General features: G+C 44.9%; 1 protein-coding gene across 1 annotated transcript; it reads right to left on the bottom strand.

Annotated features, from left to right (window-relative positions):
• Positions 1-8,126: 8,126 nt before the first annotated feature.
• On the bottom strand, positions 8,127-11,031 carry LOC136526431 (uncharacterized). The gene is made up of 2 exons (XM_066519098.1): positions 9,290-11,031; positions 8,127-9,119 (listed from the first exon to the last, which is right to left on the bottom strand). Exons 1-2 carry the CDS (start codon positions 10,043-10,045, stop codon positions 8,634-8,636), a joined length of 1,242 nt encoding a protein of 413 aa, XP_066375195.1. The 5' UTR covers positions 10,046-11,031; the 3' UTR covers positions 8,127-8,633.
• Positions 11,032-17,373: the final 6,342 nt, after the last annotated feature.

The raw sequence follows: 17,373 nt of genomic DNA on the forward strand, positions 1-17,373 counted from the left end.
TGTCAAGCATATTCCAGTGTGCAATCCCAACCAAATACATAATACGTAATTTCTATCTAAGTAATTATAGCCACAGGATAAATAAAACAAGCAAAGCAACCCAGATGCAATCATGGAGACGCACAAAGAGTTCACCTGGGCTGGTGCAGTTCTGAGCTCCAGTCTGTGTTGAGGATGTGGATGCGTGCAACGAGGACATGCGGGCTTGCGGCACGGCGATACCCAGGACGGCCGGCTCGGGTCTTGGGTCAGCAGGCGAGGCCACGCCCGGACGGCTGAAGCTGCAGTTCACGGCCAGCAGACGAGGCGTCGCGCGAGACAGCCACCGCGTCGCGCGGCCTGGCAGCGTGGACGCGGATGGCGTGCACCGCGGGACCGGCGGCGCACCGCACGGCCAAGCATGCGAAGCGGCGCGCGGGACGGCCAACGCGCGAGAGGAACTCCCGCGCAAAGCTGAGCGCTCCCGCCACCAGCATTCCGTAAAAAAAATTCTATCTTTGGTGAAAAGGAGCACACAGCCCTAATTGCTTTAGAGTCGTTGGATCTGGAATGGAGGGGTGAGATGAGATGGAAAGTTACCACGTGACTTTACGAAGCAAAGTCATTGAACCCTGATCCGGAGAAAATAACAGGCTTTGTTTGGAATTGAGGATTTTTTTTTTGTTTCTGTGTTTTCCATGGTAAAAAGAAGTGATTCTTTATGAAGTTTCTGTGTAATTCTTATAAAATTTCTGCGTTCCAAACAAGCTTTTAAAATGATTGTGCAGGGTAATAACACTGGTTTAAGTATTTGGGTAGTTGGGCTAACCGATCGAAACCTGCATTCCTATCTTCTTTACAAAATAAACTCACATTTCGCTTCTTGAATAGTCAAACATTTTAAAATTTTACCAAATATATAAAAAAGTATCATGGGATTGAACATGTAGTATACATTTATAATAAACCTTTTTGGAGAGGGGATGATGCGAAGATCTCTGGCCATCGGATTGAGGTGAAGCCTCTGCGAGATGATTATTAGCCATTGATTTAATAAAGCTGAAATGTATTAGCCCTTAATCAAGCTGAAATCTTAGTTACAAATTCTTTGGTGCGCAATTTAGAACATACTTAAGGATAATTTGGACTGTTCTTTATAGTAGACATAAACATTTGGCCCCAGCTTAGAAAAAGAAGACCACTCCCTGTTTCAAAGGAAAAATATTCCGCATAATTGCCTTTTCCACCTCCTTTCTCTTGGCTTGCCTTGTAAACCAGCAGCCCTTTTCTTTACTTCCAAAACACTCGTGAGCTCCTCCACATTTGCGATTCCAATGGCAGCTTACGCCATCTTCTGCCGCGTCCTGCTACTCGTCCTCAACGCGGCACCACTCCCCCACCGCCGCCTTCTCCTCCCACTCCGGCGCCGCGGCCGTCTCCTCCGCACCACCACGCCGTCGCCGGTCCCAACGGCGACACCGACGCCGCTCACGCCCGGTCGCTTTCCAGGGGAACCTGCACGTGTCGCGGTTCAGCTCGTGCAAGCAGCAGGCGGCCGACGCACAGTTTCTGAGCTAAAGACGCACAGTTTCTGAGCTAAACAGAAACCGGTGTCATTCAGCCTACGTTAGCACCGATGCAGGAAGCATACGAATATGTCAGTACCCATGACGATACGGATACGTTGATACTTTATTTTTCAAAATCCTAGATACGCCAGTATACAATACGGTATAATGAGTATTACTAATGTGTATTTCTCACCTAATAGGGTCAGTGCAATTACAATTCCTCTAAAGTTTGAAATACGTCTTATGAATTTGGTTAAACTTATTATGGTTTGACTCTCCAATATTCTTATAATGACTTATAATTTAGAACGAAGGGAGCATGTACCAGAATACCACTTAATCTCCAATTCTCCCTAACTCCACTCGATGACATATGGATCCCACTTGTCATCTCCTTCCTTTCCCACGACAATCACTGACCTGTGCTCGCCGGCGACACACCCGTCCGGTGCCCGCTTGCCCCGTGCCCAAGCAACATGCCGGCTCCGCTCATGCTGACTCCACGGCCACGGGCGCTATCACACGCTCCAAGCGTATGCCGGCGACATACGGAGCGAGGAGGCGGCGAAGAAGTGGTCGAGCTCGGCGACGGCGAATGCCCCGCCCCACGGACAGGGTAGGGAGCTCTGACGTGGCATCCCCGTCAACGATGAGCGTGGACGCGAAGTGCCAGGTCCATAGCAGTGACTGGTCGAGGTGTGCCGCCTTGACGACGGCGAGGTGGGCAACGTGTGGGTTGCAAGGAGGAGCGAGCGCAAGTCTTCGACGGTGATCAGGCTCTGAGCTCGATCCTACAGAGTACAGACGGAGCGCATTCCCCGGACTCCTCCTGGGCAATCAATCATCGGAGAAATCTGGTGATCCCGAAGACCTTCTGCAGAAGCATTTCTGCAACACCAGAAAGGATTCAATATTTTCAGCAACAAAATGTTATTACTAAAAACAACCAAACATGCCCATCTATCTGTCATTCTTATACCAGCCTTCGCAAATTGAAACTGTTCTGTTTTGGCCTGATCAGTATTGGTTTTCAGAACCAGCCACTCAGCCACTAATTGTATTCGCAGACAGTCACCAACTGTACCTCGGATTTTCAACGATATTCTGACAGGTTAGCTAAAGAAACATAATTTATCTATGTACGCAAACCAATTTCTATCTCTGTACAGATGTCATTAGGCAATATATATAGACGGCTCTTTTTAGGTAGAGGATGGTGTTCTAGCCTTTTGCATCAATGTATACACTCCACCAGGCTGTATGAGCAGGCTTGTTGCAGTCTGCACAAACTGAAGCCGTCTAGTTTTCCTTTGTCACCCTCACCATTCGTCTTCAGAGAACCAATCAGTATTTGCTGAAGGTGCTGACGTGAGGGTTGGTGACAGCAAGAAGAGCCAGAAAAAGGTCCACGGTGGGCATGGCATGTCGTTCGTCACAAAAGAATGCAGTGCTTGATAAGTAAACCAAACCAGAGACGTGGCCTCGGAAAATGTCGCACGCACCAGCATCTTTCTATATGTTTTATCATGTGTAAGTACCTGTGCCATCGCAGTGAGGGCGCACATGCGTGCGCGGCAACGCCCATAGATCGGCGGACGCGACGGCAGCGAGCAGCCGCGCGCAGCAGCGGCCAGAGCTGCAGCGGTGGGGGCGGCGCGGAGGCAGAGGCAGCAGCAGCATCGCAGCGAGGGAAGAGGGCGACGGGGCGCTCACAGGGCAGCGGCGGCCAGGGCTGGCCCGGCCAGCGGCCGGCTGGCCAGCGGCAGCAGCTGGCCGAGGTCGGCCAAAGCCAAGCCAAGCAGGCCCAAAGCTACTACGCACGAGATTTAAAGCGTGTATAAAACTAACCTAACTCAATTTAGGTTTCCCCCATCCAAACCATGACATAGGTGATCTATAGGGCTATCAACTAATGCCAAAACATGGTACCCTCTTTTAGCCAAATTAACATGAATTAACTCTCAAAGATAGCATTGCCTTTACATTACTAGACAGAAATTCTAGAGTTTGAAGCTAGATTTAATTTCGAATTCAATTTCCAAACTAGTACTAATACTAGCTAGAAGTATTATTTTTCTAAAGCAAGAGTTGTATTATCATCTACAAAGTTTGTACCTCAAACTTTATTAAGGTGCCACACATATGTTTTATAATATTTTTGCTCAATAAAAATTGGTTTAGAACCCCACTTGATAATTACGCGAATCATGGAACAACTTTCCGATTAACATTCTATTGATCCTTCTACGTTACGACACTTCATCTACTCATTTCACCACATGCATTAACACACAAATATGATGCTCATGGCATGTTTTAGCATATGCTTTACGGTGTAACACCGAGGGTGTTACAGGTCACGGCGAGCTGACCAACGAGACGCGCCATATATAGGGCCTCTCCGAGCTCGATCCGTTGTTGCTCCCATACTCGGACGCCATGCATGCCCCACGCGAAGTCTCCGAGGACCCGATGCGGGAGGAGGCTGCTGCCTCGTTCGCAGCAACCACCAGTGCGTGCACCGGCACCACTTCGACGATGGTCTCCCACCCCATTCAACTAGCACCGGAGTCGGTTACACCGCCACTCGAGCACGGTCAATCTTAGGTCACACTGCCTCAGGCCACGCAGATCACCTCAGGAAGTGATGTGCCTACATAGGACGAGGTGGGCAGGCCGCCTGGCTTCGGTCCAGCCGAGCATGCGGCGGTTGCAGACATGTTCAGTACGCTGCCTCGGGATGACCGCACGGTCGACGTTAGCGACAGCTCCGCCGCTCGCCGCCTCAAAAGCTTCACCAGGCGTGTGCTGAAGAAGGTCAACTCTCTGCTTATCCGTGAGCCTCCCAAGTAGCCTCCTGCTAAGTCGGTGCTGCCGCTGCGGAGTAGACGGTTGGCGGCTCAGCCCCTCTCTCGAGTACCTACTTCCAAGCGAGGTGAGGTGCTGATCATGCAGCGTATGGGCTACACCAAGGTCCATCAACACCCTCCGTGTCAGAGGAGGCCTTTGACAAGATCTTTGATGGCAACCTAACGACGTCGAACGTCGAAGCGCTGGACGCGCTCTTCCCAGACGGTCGAAAGGGCTCGTCTAGACAGCCGCGAAGACGCAAGGCCACCTCCTAGGTCGCACCGCTGTGTCGGTTTTTATTGTTTTCTATTTATGTAATATTGAAACTAGAGGTGTTTTGTTATGATGGTCCAGCTACGGCTGCTTTAGGTCGGCCTCCTTCGGCGCTCGATAGAGGCGCGTTGTCTGTATATTTAATCTCTTCTTCTTGATACAATAATACATAAATCTTTTACGTATTCAAGAAAATAACTATATATGAAAATACTTTTATAATATATAATTCATATGTCGTGATATAATTTTTTTTAAAAAGATGGTTAAAAATAATATTGTTTGATTTGGGACAAAGTTTTTGCCTTATTCTTTTCGTGGCAATAAAAATGTTACTTGCCCCAGGCTTCCTCTGCTACACCACCACGCACACTTTATGCGCATCCTAGCTCATGTCCATGTGTGTTGTTGAAGCTAGCAAATGGTCTAGACTCGTTGTACTATTATTTTTCAGGCGTAATTGTCATGCTATAATGACCGGCCTGTTTTATTTGTCCATTTCGATTGTGTTTCAAATAATCTTTTGATTGTGTCATATGCATGCTGATGAGTCTGCAACCGTCTTGTGCCAAATGAGAATAATCATTGGAACAGAGGATTCTTATCTGATGTAGCAATATAATTTTGACTGCTCACCATCCGTGTGAAGCTTTTCCAACTATCATTTAGCAGAGCGAGATTCCGCTGTACTTTTCTTGCACCTGCACTATTTTATATGCCTACCTGCCTGGGCCCATGTGCAGACCGCCATAATTTCATAGGGACCAAAGTGCCCCTCCTACTCTCCCTACCTCCCCTTGCTGACATGTGGGCTCCGTTCGTTTCGCTGAAAAAAACAAGTCGTAACACTGTTCCGGCTGATTTGTTGCGAGAGAAAAATACGGTTCCGGTTGAAAAAAAAAGGTTAAAAAGTACGGATTATAAGACAAGCCAATGGGAGTATGATTACACTTGTTATCTCCTTCCTTTCCCACGACAATCGTTGACCTGTTCTTGCTGCTGAGTGCTGACACACCCACCCGGTGCCCGCTTGCCCCGTGCCCAAGCAACATGCCGGTTCCGTGCATCCCAACTCCACGGCCACGGGCTCTATCACACGCTCCTCTACTGAGCCGACGCGAGTGGCTCATTTCGTGCGGCTACCAAAGCGACTGCGGCCTGGTTCCGGCGGTCGCTGACGAATCCGCCCTCGTGGCAAGGCGCGCCTTCTTGCCGATGCAACTCCACGGCAGAGCCTCTCCGGGGCTCAGGAACGAATGACAAATTAGGGCCTTAAAATTTATATACAAGTTGTATAGCTAATAAAATCGTCTCACAAAAAAAAAAGCTTATAAAATCAAATCATAGCTTCAATGAAATATATGACTTTAACATGTATTCTAGACATACTTTCATTTAAATTTATAACTTTAATATGTATTCTTTTGTGAAATATGTAGAAATGTAGTAAAAATATTACTAACCTCAAGAATCATATTTTCTATTTCTAGTAGACATGATGTGGATTGAATTAATTTAAATAAATTCATATACTCCCTCCGTCCCAAAATATCTGTCGCTTTCGCTTCCCGAGAAACAACTTTGATAAAATATATATTACAAAATATTAATATTTATGGTACATAATTAGTATCATTGGAAAGATCTTTGAATCTAGTTTTTTAATAAATTTATTTGGAGATACAAATGTTGTACGTATTTTCTACAAATCGAGTCAAATTTGTGGCACGAAAACCAGAAACAACAGATAACATGGGACAGAGGGAGTAGTGTCCATATATTAAATCAAGCGGCCTGTTCGCTGGTTAGTTTCTAGGCTGGTTTAGGCTGGCTGATGCTGGTTTATTGTGAGAGGAAAATACTGTTAGCTGGCTGATTTAGGCTGGCTGAAACCAACAAGCGAACAGACCGAAGTGCTATGCCTAAATGTCTAATATCTTCAGCCCTTCACTCTAACCAGAACAAAAAAAAAAACATAAACAAATCAAATCAGCTAACGACAACGACAGCAAGAGGAAATTATTAAATTAAGAATTTGTTAGCGCGCTAGTAATCTATAGGGCTAATAAACTTACCTGTTTCAGCCAACCTAGGAAAGAATCACAGATTTAGGGCTTGTTTGGCACGGCTCCTCCCGAGGGGCTCCTCCGGAGGAGCCGGAGCCGTTTTGGAGGAGCCACAAATTGTGGCTCCTCCAAAACGGCTCCGGCTCCTCTGTTTTTTACTAAAAAACGGCTCCTCCAAGAAAACGTTTGGCAGGGCTCCTCTGGAGGAGCCGGAGCCGGAGCCGGAGAGGAGCCCTGCCAAACAAGCCCTTAGAGTCACAGTCAGTCTAGGATCCAAAGGCACTAGGGCCTCGTTTAGATTGCGAAAAAATTTCAACCCGATGAATAGTACTACTTTCGTCTTATTTGACAAATATTGTCCAATCGTGGACCAACTAGGCTCAAAAGATTCATCTCGTGATTTCCAACTAAACTGTGTAATTAGTTATTTTTTTTACCTACATTTAATACTCCATGCAAGCGGCTAAAAATTGATGTGATGGAGAGAGAGTGAAAAAACTTGGAATTTGGGATGCATCTAAACAAGGCCTAGAATAAAATAAAAGCGTTACTTTTTCTGGGTTGGAGCACTAAAGGCGTATACTTTGACGGTTGATTTGACAGATGCCTAACTGCATCTGATGGCCGATGATTGATGTGGGATGCTAGGTTTCTCACCAAGCTGCCTGTTCAGGTGCCGAAAAAATTGGCAAAATAATACTGTAGTAGTTTTTGTTGTTATTTGGCAATTAATATTTAATTATAGTCTAATTAGGCTTAAAAGATTCGTCTCGTAGATTTCGTCTAAACTGTGTAATTAGTTTTATTTTTTATTTATATTTAATACTTCATGCATGCGTCCAAAGATTCGATGTGACGGAAAATCTTAAAAAAATTGGCATTTTGGGAGAGAACTAAGCGCGTGTTTAGGTTTAGGAAGTTGCAATTTGGGGCTACTGTAGCACTTTCGTTTTTATTTGGCAATTAGTGTTCAATCATGGACTAATTAGGCTCAAAACGTTCGTCTCGCAATTTTCCACTAAACTGTGCAATTAATTTTTTTCGTCTACATTTAATACTCTATGCACGAGCCGTAAACATTCGATGTGATAGATACTGTAGCATTTTTTGAGAATTTAAGGTAGAACTCAACAACGCGTAAACGGTACACAGGCTTCTCCATCGTACTCCGTGTCAGCCAGGCCCACTTCTCCATCCTACTCCGCGTCAGCCAGGCTTCTCCATCATACTCCACGTCAGCCAGGCCTCACAGCACCTATAAGTAGCGTTCCATGGCATCGCAGTTTCATCAGACAGCCAAACCAAAAAAACCACTCGCACAGCTGCACGCCTGCTGAAGCTCTAGGATCTGCTCCTCTACCTTTGCGATTCTATAATGGCAGCTTTCGCCATCTTCTGCCGCGTCCTCCTCGACGCGGCAGCAATCCTCCACCGCCGCCATCTCCCCGCACTCCGTCGCCGTCGGATCTTCCGCGGCGACGCCGCGATACTCATCATGGTGCTAGGGGCCTCGGCTATCTTCCACGCCATCGCCGCCGGTCCCAACGACGACACCGAGGCAATTCAGGCCCTCGCTATCGCGGGCTTCTTCATGTGGGTGGCCGTCGTTGGCCTGCTGCTGCTGGCTCTCACGCTCGGCCGCTTTCCACCACCAGCGGCGGCTGCACCTGCACTTGTCGCGGCTCAGCTCGTGCAAGCAGCGGCTAGAGCCTTGTTCTAGCCGACGCACAGTTACTCTGCTAAACATAAACCGGTGTCAAGCAACCTTTCGATTATTATTTTCCTCTAGTCCTAGCTTTCAGTCTGTTCGCTGGTTAGTTTCTAGACTGATAAGTTCGGCTGACGTTGATTTGTTGTAAGAGAAAAATACTATACCATATTTGATAAGCCCTAACTAAAACCAACAAACGAACATTGCAGTTAACCTTCTTGGTAGTGCTACTAACACGCCTGTCTTTACCCTGGAATAACAACAAACAAAAAAACTCAAGGTTTTAATAATATCGTCACTAAAGCAATTAGAAGTATCGAATGTATTTGCCTTTACACTCACCGCTTTATCGCAGCAAAATTCCTGCCTTGTTCTAAAATCTGGATCTTTCGTAGGTCTGCTTTTATTGTAAATAATCCCCAAACCATATTCCCATGAGTACATATTATAGAATTCATAACATTCCTCCTTTGAGTCAAAAACCATCCCCAATATCGGCTCAAATATGTGTTCACCTTTTCGATGGCTCGCTGTTCTCATTGCAATTTCAACAGCACCCATATCTCTTGGTTTCCTGCAGTCAGTTCCCTTCATGTTCTTATTCGTCCGGTACCTTTCAAAAAAAGAACAGAGGATACTCAGGTTACTACAGGATGTAAAATAATTTTTGAGTTATCTACCCATTCTATGTTTGAGAAAAATATGATGAATTATTCAAATGTTGTTTTAACATATTCTTTAGAAATAAAAAAATGAACTCATTTTGAGTATGAGTGCCAAATTCCAAATCCTAGTAGCTTTAGACATGTTTCATCATGTTATTTTTTTACCACATATACCATTAGTTGGGTTGTCCTTTCATCACATAGAAATTTATTATAGCTCTTCTTGTAAGCCACCCCTGCTTGGGCTAGATACCTTTCAGATATCTCTTGCGCTATTTCCTGCTTGGCACACCCGCAATCACCAAGTGTGGTTGGGCATGCGTATCCATCGGTTTCAGATTCTGTATTATCATTACAACATCTCCCTTCCGCTGCACTTGCTTTATTGAGCTCATGGTGCCCATCTTCTTCTGATTGTCCATCCTCCACGTTCACATTAGCAGGGATATTTTCTATATCATCACCATATTTACTTGCTTCGTCAGGTACTTCATCCTGGAATTGAATATCACCATTTTCACCATTGCTCAATTCAAACCCATTAAGCTCTGTGTCATCTATCCCTCGAACGAAGTCATCATCATCAAAACCCCTGCCACGCAAGAAGTCTTCCCTTGCAATTGTGTCACTAAAGATAGTAACAAAATCCCTAATTGAATTATATGTCTCGTTAATAGGGTTGAAGGCAACTTCTCCATTTGAAACTACATCCTCGCCATTCTCTTGTTCAGATTCTGTTCCTGCCTGATATCCTTCTTCACAATCCCCCTCTTCACACATATCATCTTCTGTACTACCATGCAAGCATTTCAACTCATCATCAAATAAGAATGATATATCAGATACAGAATGCATATGGCGAAGAAGGATGAATGCAAAGGCGCTAGAGGCTGTTACCAAGGGTAACACTGACAGGAGGACACATGACATAGTGATGAAACACCTAGATGCAGCGATCAAGGAGGTCAACGAAGATCTAGAAGCTAGAAAGAATCAAGCTGAGACAGAATGCTCCAATGATGAAGAAATGTCAGAAGCAACTGATGTAGAGGCTGCAAAAGGAAATAGATATGGGGCAGCAGGGGGCAGTGCAGGGATGAGTGATTCAGATATTCTAAACCTTAAAGCGCCAGTCAGGGATAAATCGCGGGCCGACCAGTGATTAAAAGATTGAAGTCATCAGTGGAAAAGAATATAAAGAAGGCTAAAAAGCTTGGTGTTCGTGGTCAAACAGTTTCAAAAGAAAAGTGTGCTGACGTCAGTCAAATACAAGGAAAAAGACGGTTAAGGGGAAAACCAAAGGTACGTTAGAGTCTCTAGCATCACCGATAAACAGAGGGGTTCCATATCAGAGCAAGTTTTCTAGTAAATGTGGAAAACCAGGCCACAATAAAAGTAATTGTGGCAACGTGAGAGAAGATTGTAGCGGTACAGTTAAAAATGTCAGCAGAAATGGCAAGGAAGGAAATAATCGTTGTACCAAGTGTGATCTTAAGGGGCACAATGAGCAAGAATGTTTGGTACTCGATGATGATTCAGGGAATTATTTCAAATAAATTGATCGGGACAAGTGCAGAACAGTTGAAAGATTATTTGTTACTATCCTTAAGAAGTGTCTAGCAACTTGAACCGTCATCGTGTGTATGTGTATGGTAGATCGAGGCTGTGTGCTAATTGATATGCATGTTTGATTTTGGAGTGCATATCAGTGATCAGAATGCGTAGCTGCAGAAACTGACTTGGAGTAGATGTTAGCGAGTAGCGTGATGAGCATTTTACGTGATGATTGTGAGAAAGATTAACTTTGTCCTCGCGGAAGAATGCTGAAAAAGAACTGAGCATTTTTTGTGTCCATCATTTGTAGAGTGCACCTGTACCGCACGGACTAAGAACTATGTGTGGATCATTTTGGAATGAATTAATTGGAGCAACATCATTTATGTCATGACTTTTTTAAGTTTGATCAAATTTGTATCATCATTTATGAATCCAAATAGTTTTTGTTGTAAGATTCTAATTCATAATTAATTTAATAATATTTATTTGTTATAATAAGACTTTACATTTATAATATAAGCTAGCAAAAGTGCCTATGCGTTATAACAGAAGAAAAAAAGTAATAATCTACCAGAAACGCTTTCAAATATAACATTGGGTGCGCACTAGTGGCAGTCGTGGTTTCAGGCGCATGCTAGTGATAGCATTGTCGTAAGTCATGCTTTCATGTTCTATATATACTTTCATGTCCTATGCTCTTGAATTTAAGACAAAGGCGTGCTACCACTTGAGTTTCAATTTTGTTTGGAGTTCTCAATCGTGTCCTAGGGTCCCACTGGCCATGTCTCTTTGGTACATCTCATTAATATATTTCATAATTAATTTAAGATATTTATTTAATATCATAAAAGTTTACATTTCTTAATGTAAAAAGTTTACATTTTTAATACAAATATGGTAAGCTTAAAATTACTTGACTGCTTAGTAGGTACCTCCCTCCGTCTCAAAATAAGTGTCGTTCTCGCTTCCCGAGAAGTCAAATACTTTTAACTTGACCAAATATATATATAAGAAAATATTAATATTTATAGTATATAATTAGTATCATTAGATAGATCGTTGACCCTATTTTTATAATAACCTTGTTTAGAGATACAAATGTCACTAATATTTTCTGTAAACCTAGTTAAATTTAATAAAATTTGATCGGCACAAATATCGTAGCAATACTTATTTTGGGACGCGGGAGTAATAATTATCTTTTTAGATGGAGCAGACCATAATAAAAACTGTGAAGCGTGGAAGGAGAAGCATATCTAAAAATAGTTGAAGATTCAATCATACAACATGGCTATAATATGGATAGATATAAGGTCGCAACTAGAAAAGTTGGTGTAAGTAGTACACTGACGCAAGCAGTGGTAAAAAAAATGGTAGGAGACGGATGAAAAAGCTGGTAACCACATAGTTATTTAATGATATATCGTCAGTTCTAATAAAGTACTGATGATTATATGTAAAATTCCTAGTTTAATCTATATAGGAAAATCGCACAATGTGTATGCTGACATAATATTAAAAAAAATTGGTGGACGAAGAAAGTATCATTTTGTATACTCCTTCCGTTCCAAATTATAAGTTGTTTTGATTTTTTTTTGGTACATGACGTATAAAAAAGTCAAAGCGACTTATAATTTGGATCATAGTGAGTATATGTAAAATGTTGTATACACGTGGAGAGTCTTTTTTTTTTTGTGTTCTCAGTTCTGATGGCTTTAGAGTGACGAACAAATGTATTTTGGGTCAACAGAATACGTCATAGGTGCCTTGTTCGATTCTAGTAGTTCCTGATAAAATATTAATACGTGTACAATGCTAAAAGAAAATGTAGTTATGGGCCATTTTATGTGGTGTCAAATGCAATCAAATAAGTTGGGAAGGACAGCGATGTAATTAAGTGACAGGTACAATTAAAATGGTCAAAATATAATGTTTAACGAGTCAATTATTATACTCCTTATGTACCAAAGAGAATGCAATGATATGATTGGGACAAGTGAAACCTTTTTAGGTTTGATTGAATTTAAAGAAAAATAGTATCAACATTTATAACTCCAAAATGGTATCGTAAGTGTTTGCATTGTAATACAAATATGATAAAGCTTAAAATTATTTGACTTCTTAGAAAGTGAGAATTATTATTTTTTAAACAAAGGGAATATACCACAATAAATTGTTTGCAGCATGGAAGAAGAAGAATGTGTAAAAATAGCTCAAGATTCAACACGGCTATAATAGGGAAAGAAATTAGGGGCCAACTAGAAAAGCACAAGTGAAAGTAATAAATACACTGACGCAGTTATTTAATATACGCGGTCAGTTCAAATAAAGTACTGAGTATTATATGTAATATTTCTAATTTATTTTAAATAGAAACAGTAGTATCTACTTTATCGTGCAATATGATATGTATGCTGACACAATATTAACGGAATGTGTTTTCGTATAGCAAATGTTATAATATTAAGCTAAAAATATGGTCAGTGCTTCTAAGTTGACATTGTCCCAAATACAAAAAAAATATAGTGTTTAATTTATACAGTAATTATTATGTTCATATATATTTAAAACTTAGATAATGGTAGTAATAATTAAATGTAAAAGAATAGCCTGTATGGTATTTAAAACTTAGATGATGGTAGCAAGCTTCTGGAGTAAGGGACGACGGGAATACGGGATGAGAGCAACATGTGCGTATCATTTAGCTGAAAAGCCATGATCGGTACTGTTTACTGATTTATTGTGGGAGAAAAATATTGTTTCTTTGCTAAAACAGTACGGCTCGAACAGTATTTTTTAGGCAACGAATAATATTTTTCTCTCACAACAAATCAGCCAACAGTATTTTCAGCCATGGCTTATCAGCTAAGTGAATAGGACAATAAACTGCTGCATCTCTAGGGTGAACTCGTCGTCCGTGACGGCCGATGACGGCCCCGACGACCGAGCCGTCAACCCTCCGCAGGTGCTGAACCAATCCCCCAGCGGGGTGACGACGAACATGTCAGAGATCCCCACCTCGTCGCCGTCTGTTGTAACATGGCTTCGGCGGGTGGCGAAGGCCCCCGACAATGGGGTGTCGTCAAGGCGTCTTCGACCGTCTTAGGGCGTAGACCCCGCGCTGACTAAAGGAACTTTTTCCGGCTATGCTCGAAGGGTGCTGAATCTCCTTTTCATCGCGGACTCCGCCAAGGCCAGGCACGCATCCCGCCGACCGCTCAGGCGGGCGTCTCCGGTATTACGGGCGGAGGCCGCCTTATCTCTAAACTAATCAAACAAACGATCTTGCCTAAGTGTGCGCAGGTACTCAGGCGCAGGCGCTCGCGGTCCGCGCAAGCGCGCCAGCATGGCCCCTGCGCGGCCGGGCGGAGACCTACGGATGATGTCTCCGCCCGGACCGGCGGAGAGTCTCCAAGGCGACGACGTGCCCCTGAAGGCGGAGGCCAGCGGCCGGGCGGAGACCTGCGGATGATGCCTCTGCCAGGACCGGCGAAGATTCTCCAAGGCAACGGCGCGCCCCTGAAGGCGGAGGCCAGCGGCGAGAACCATGGCCCCCGCGCGGCCAGGCGGAGACCCACGGGTAATGTCTCCGACCGTCCGGCGGAGACCCGCCGAGGCAGCAGCGCGCCCCGGGAGATGAAGGCCAGCGCCAGGGACCTAGGCCTTTGGGCCGAAGACTGAGCTACAGTGGGCCGGCTGCTCATGGAAGCCCATCACTTGAAGACGGTATGGTAGGATTGCCCCGCGAACAAGAGGCTAGCGGCGGAATATTCCAGGAATGTACTGTAGTAGTTGAAGGGCATTGTAATAAATTCTGTTATGTAGTAGTTGAGTCCTATAAATAAGGGACACTTGTAACCGTGGAGGTTGGTTGGTGGATGAATTAATGAAACCATAGTTTTCCGTATCATTCCCTTACTCACCACTCTCCCCCCTATCGTTCTTATCCCGAGCCTCCGCCCGAGGCCGACCGTCCGATGGGCGGAGGCCTCGGTCTCTTCCACGCAGATTGAAACCGCGAGTTTCAACATTAGCGCCCACCGTGGTTGGGCCAAGGCAAACCAACGATGGTAGGGAAAAGAAAGACCACCACCAGAGCAGCAGTGACCACGGGTCAACGAGGAAGGCCTAGGCGCAACATTCGTAGCACCTACGCAACCTCGCCAGCAGACGATGACACTAGAGCAGATGCCCAGGGTCAACCACCGGAACCCCAAGACCAAGAGATTCAAGATCCGGAGGCCCAACCAAACTCAGCCACAGCACCCAAGCAAGAACTGCAACAGCTGCAAAGCACAGTTGCAAAGAGCGCAACAAGAGAGGGACAGAATGGCAGCAGCATTCGCAGCTAATCAGCAAGCTATTCAAGCGCCAGCACAAGCAGCAGAAATAAGGCAGCAGTTGGCAGTCCTACATGCTGAGATGCTAAGTATGCAGCATGCAGTACCAGCGACAACCTCCGCAATCCCAGCCTCCGCAGCAACACCAACTACAACCATGCTTCAAGGCTCTACGCCAGTGATCAGCCAACCGACGATGCCATCTTAGGTGATGCGGAGGCCTATCGATCCCAAGTCCCCACTATCTGAAGGCATACAACAGTCGCCATGGCCAACAGCGTACAAGCCAATCACACTACCCAAGTTCAACAGAAAGACTGACCCCCCATCAGTTCATTATGAGTTACGAGGCAGCAGTAGCCTCCGTCGGTGGAGACGACGCCGTCTTGGCAAAGTTATTTGTCATTGCAGCCGAAGGCGACACGCTGGCTTGGTATTCTATGCTCAAACCAAGTACAGTCTATTCTTGAGAGAACCTCCGGGACAAGATATTGGCAAACTTCAAAGGGCTAACAGCACAGTCGCTGACTTCCACAGATCTGTTTCAGTGCAAGCAAATGCAGGGAGAGACACTACATGACTACTTCTAGAAATTCATGCAACTAAAGGCGAAGGCACCAGATGTCCCAGACGAGATCGCCATTGAAGCAGCGATCAAAGGCCTCCGAATCAGGCCATTTGCAGCACACTTAGCAAGAGAGAAACCATCCTCCATTCAGCAGCTGTATGACGAGTTTGAGAAGTACTACAGATCAGACAATGACCTACGCAAGAGGCTGGAGGAGCAAGGTCAAAACAGACAACAAAACAGCAGCAAAAATTCCCAGAAAACCTATACGAACTAGAATGTATCAAATCAGAAGCCAGGCCAGGGGCAAGTGCTCAGTATCGAGGGTCAACCCCACCCCGAGCAAGGGCAACAGGCAGCGCCAACACCGCCAGAGACCCAGTCAAGGAACCAAGGTTGGCAAGGTTACCAAGACAAAAACTAGAACAGAAACCAAAGCCAGAAACAACGCAGGCCATATTGCGTTTTTCACGGCGAAAACACAGGGCACAACACCAAAGATTGTTCGGAGACAAAAGAAACACAAGAAAGGATGAAGAACAAGCAGACTGCCCAACCTCCGACACAGCAGAGCGCAAGAGAGGTCAACATCACATACACAACTGGCCACCAGCAGTACTGCCCAATGTACCTAGCGCTAAACGCAACCCAAATGCATCCCTCCACACTGGCCTCTGCCTATTACCCAAGCTTCCTACCAGCATGGTGGTCATCACCTTCGCAGCAGCCTCCGGTGGGCAACTACAGGTTAGAGGCAAGCCTAACCTACATAAACCCAAAATTTCCCCATATAACCTACCTCGAAACAAACCCACCGGAGCAAAACCGAATAAGGTTTGAGCCTCCGCAGCCATAGCACCACATGCAGCAACTGCCTCCGCCACCACCACACAACCAACCCCCAACACCAAAAAACGAGCCAAACCTAGAAAACCAAGTCAACCCTCATGGAGCACTGCCAACAATAGGCATGATATTGCCAATCGTCGGAGGATCATCAATGGAGTTTCAAACGAAAAAGCAGAAAAAGGATCACCTCCGCCTGGTAAACAATGTAGCAGTCCAAGGCCCAGCGAAACACATAGATTGATCCAGAGTCCCAATCACCTTCACAGAAGAAGATCTCCAGCTAGAGAGCTACCCTCACGTAGATGCAATGGTGATCAAGACCAACATAGCAGCATGGGAGATAAGTAGAATACTGGTCGACACGGGCAGTTCAGCAGATATCATCTTTGCAAATACATTCGACCAAATGAAGCTCAGCAGAAATCAACTACAACCATCTGAATCCTCTTTAATAGGATTCTGAGGCAAGCAGATACAAGCATTAGGAAAAATCTCACTCCCGGTGTCGTTCGGAACCCAAGCGAATGCCAGAACCGAGTACATAACCTTCGACGTCATCGATCTGTATTACCCATACAATGCCATCTTGGGCAGAGGATTCACAACCAAATTCAACGCAGCCCTACATATGGCCTACCTGTGCATGAAAATACCAGCACTCCATGGTATTATCACAGTCCGAGGCAGCCAGAAAGAAGCAAGAAACATAGAGAAAGCTATCTATAGAGCCCAAAGAAACATCAATGCAGTCGAGTCGGTGAACAAAGAACTAGAGCCTCCGGACATGCCCAAAGGAGAAACAAATATGGCAGGTCAAGAAGAGACAAAGCTGATACCTCTAGAAAAAGAGTTACCAGACAGAAAAGTAACAATCAGCTCAAAATTGTGCAAGGCAGAAGAGGAAGAGCTCATGGCAACCCTAGTAAAAAACAAGGACATCTTCG

The sequence above is a fragment of the Miscanthus floridulus genome, chromosome 19, assembly GCF_019320115.1.
Source record: "Miscanthus floridulus cultivar M001 chromosome 19, ASM1932011v1, whole genome shotgun sequence".
NCBI lineage: Eukaryota > Viridiplantae > Streptophyta > Magnoliopsida > Poales > Poaceae > Miscanthus > Miscanthus floridulus.

Bases quoted from the DNA above. Each gene is read 5' to 3' on its own strand.
- LOC136526431 (XM_066519098.1), bottom strand. From the start codon at position 10,045: ATGTCATGTGTCCTCCTGTCAGTGTTACCCTTGGTAACAGCCTCTAGC. The intron at 9,120-9,289 runs GTATATGTGGTA...GGTAGATAACTC, and splicing joins AAAGGACAACCCAACTAATG to AAAAATTATTTTACATCCTG.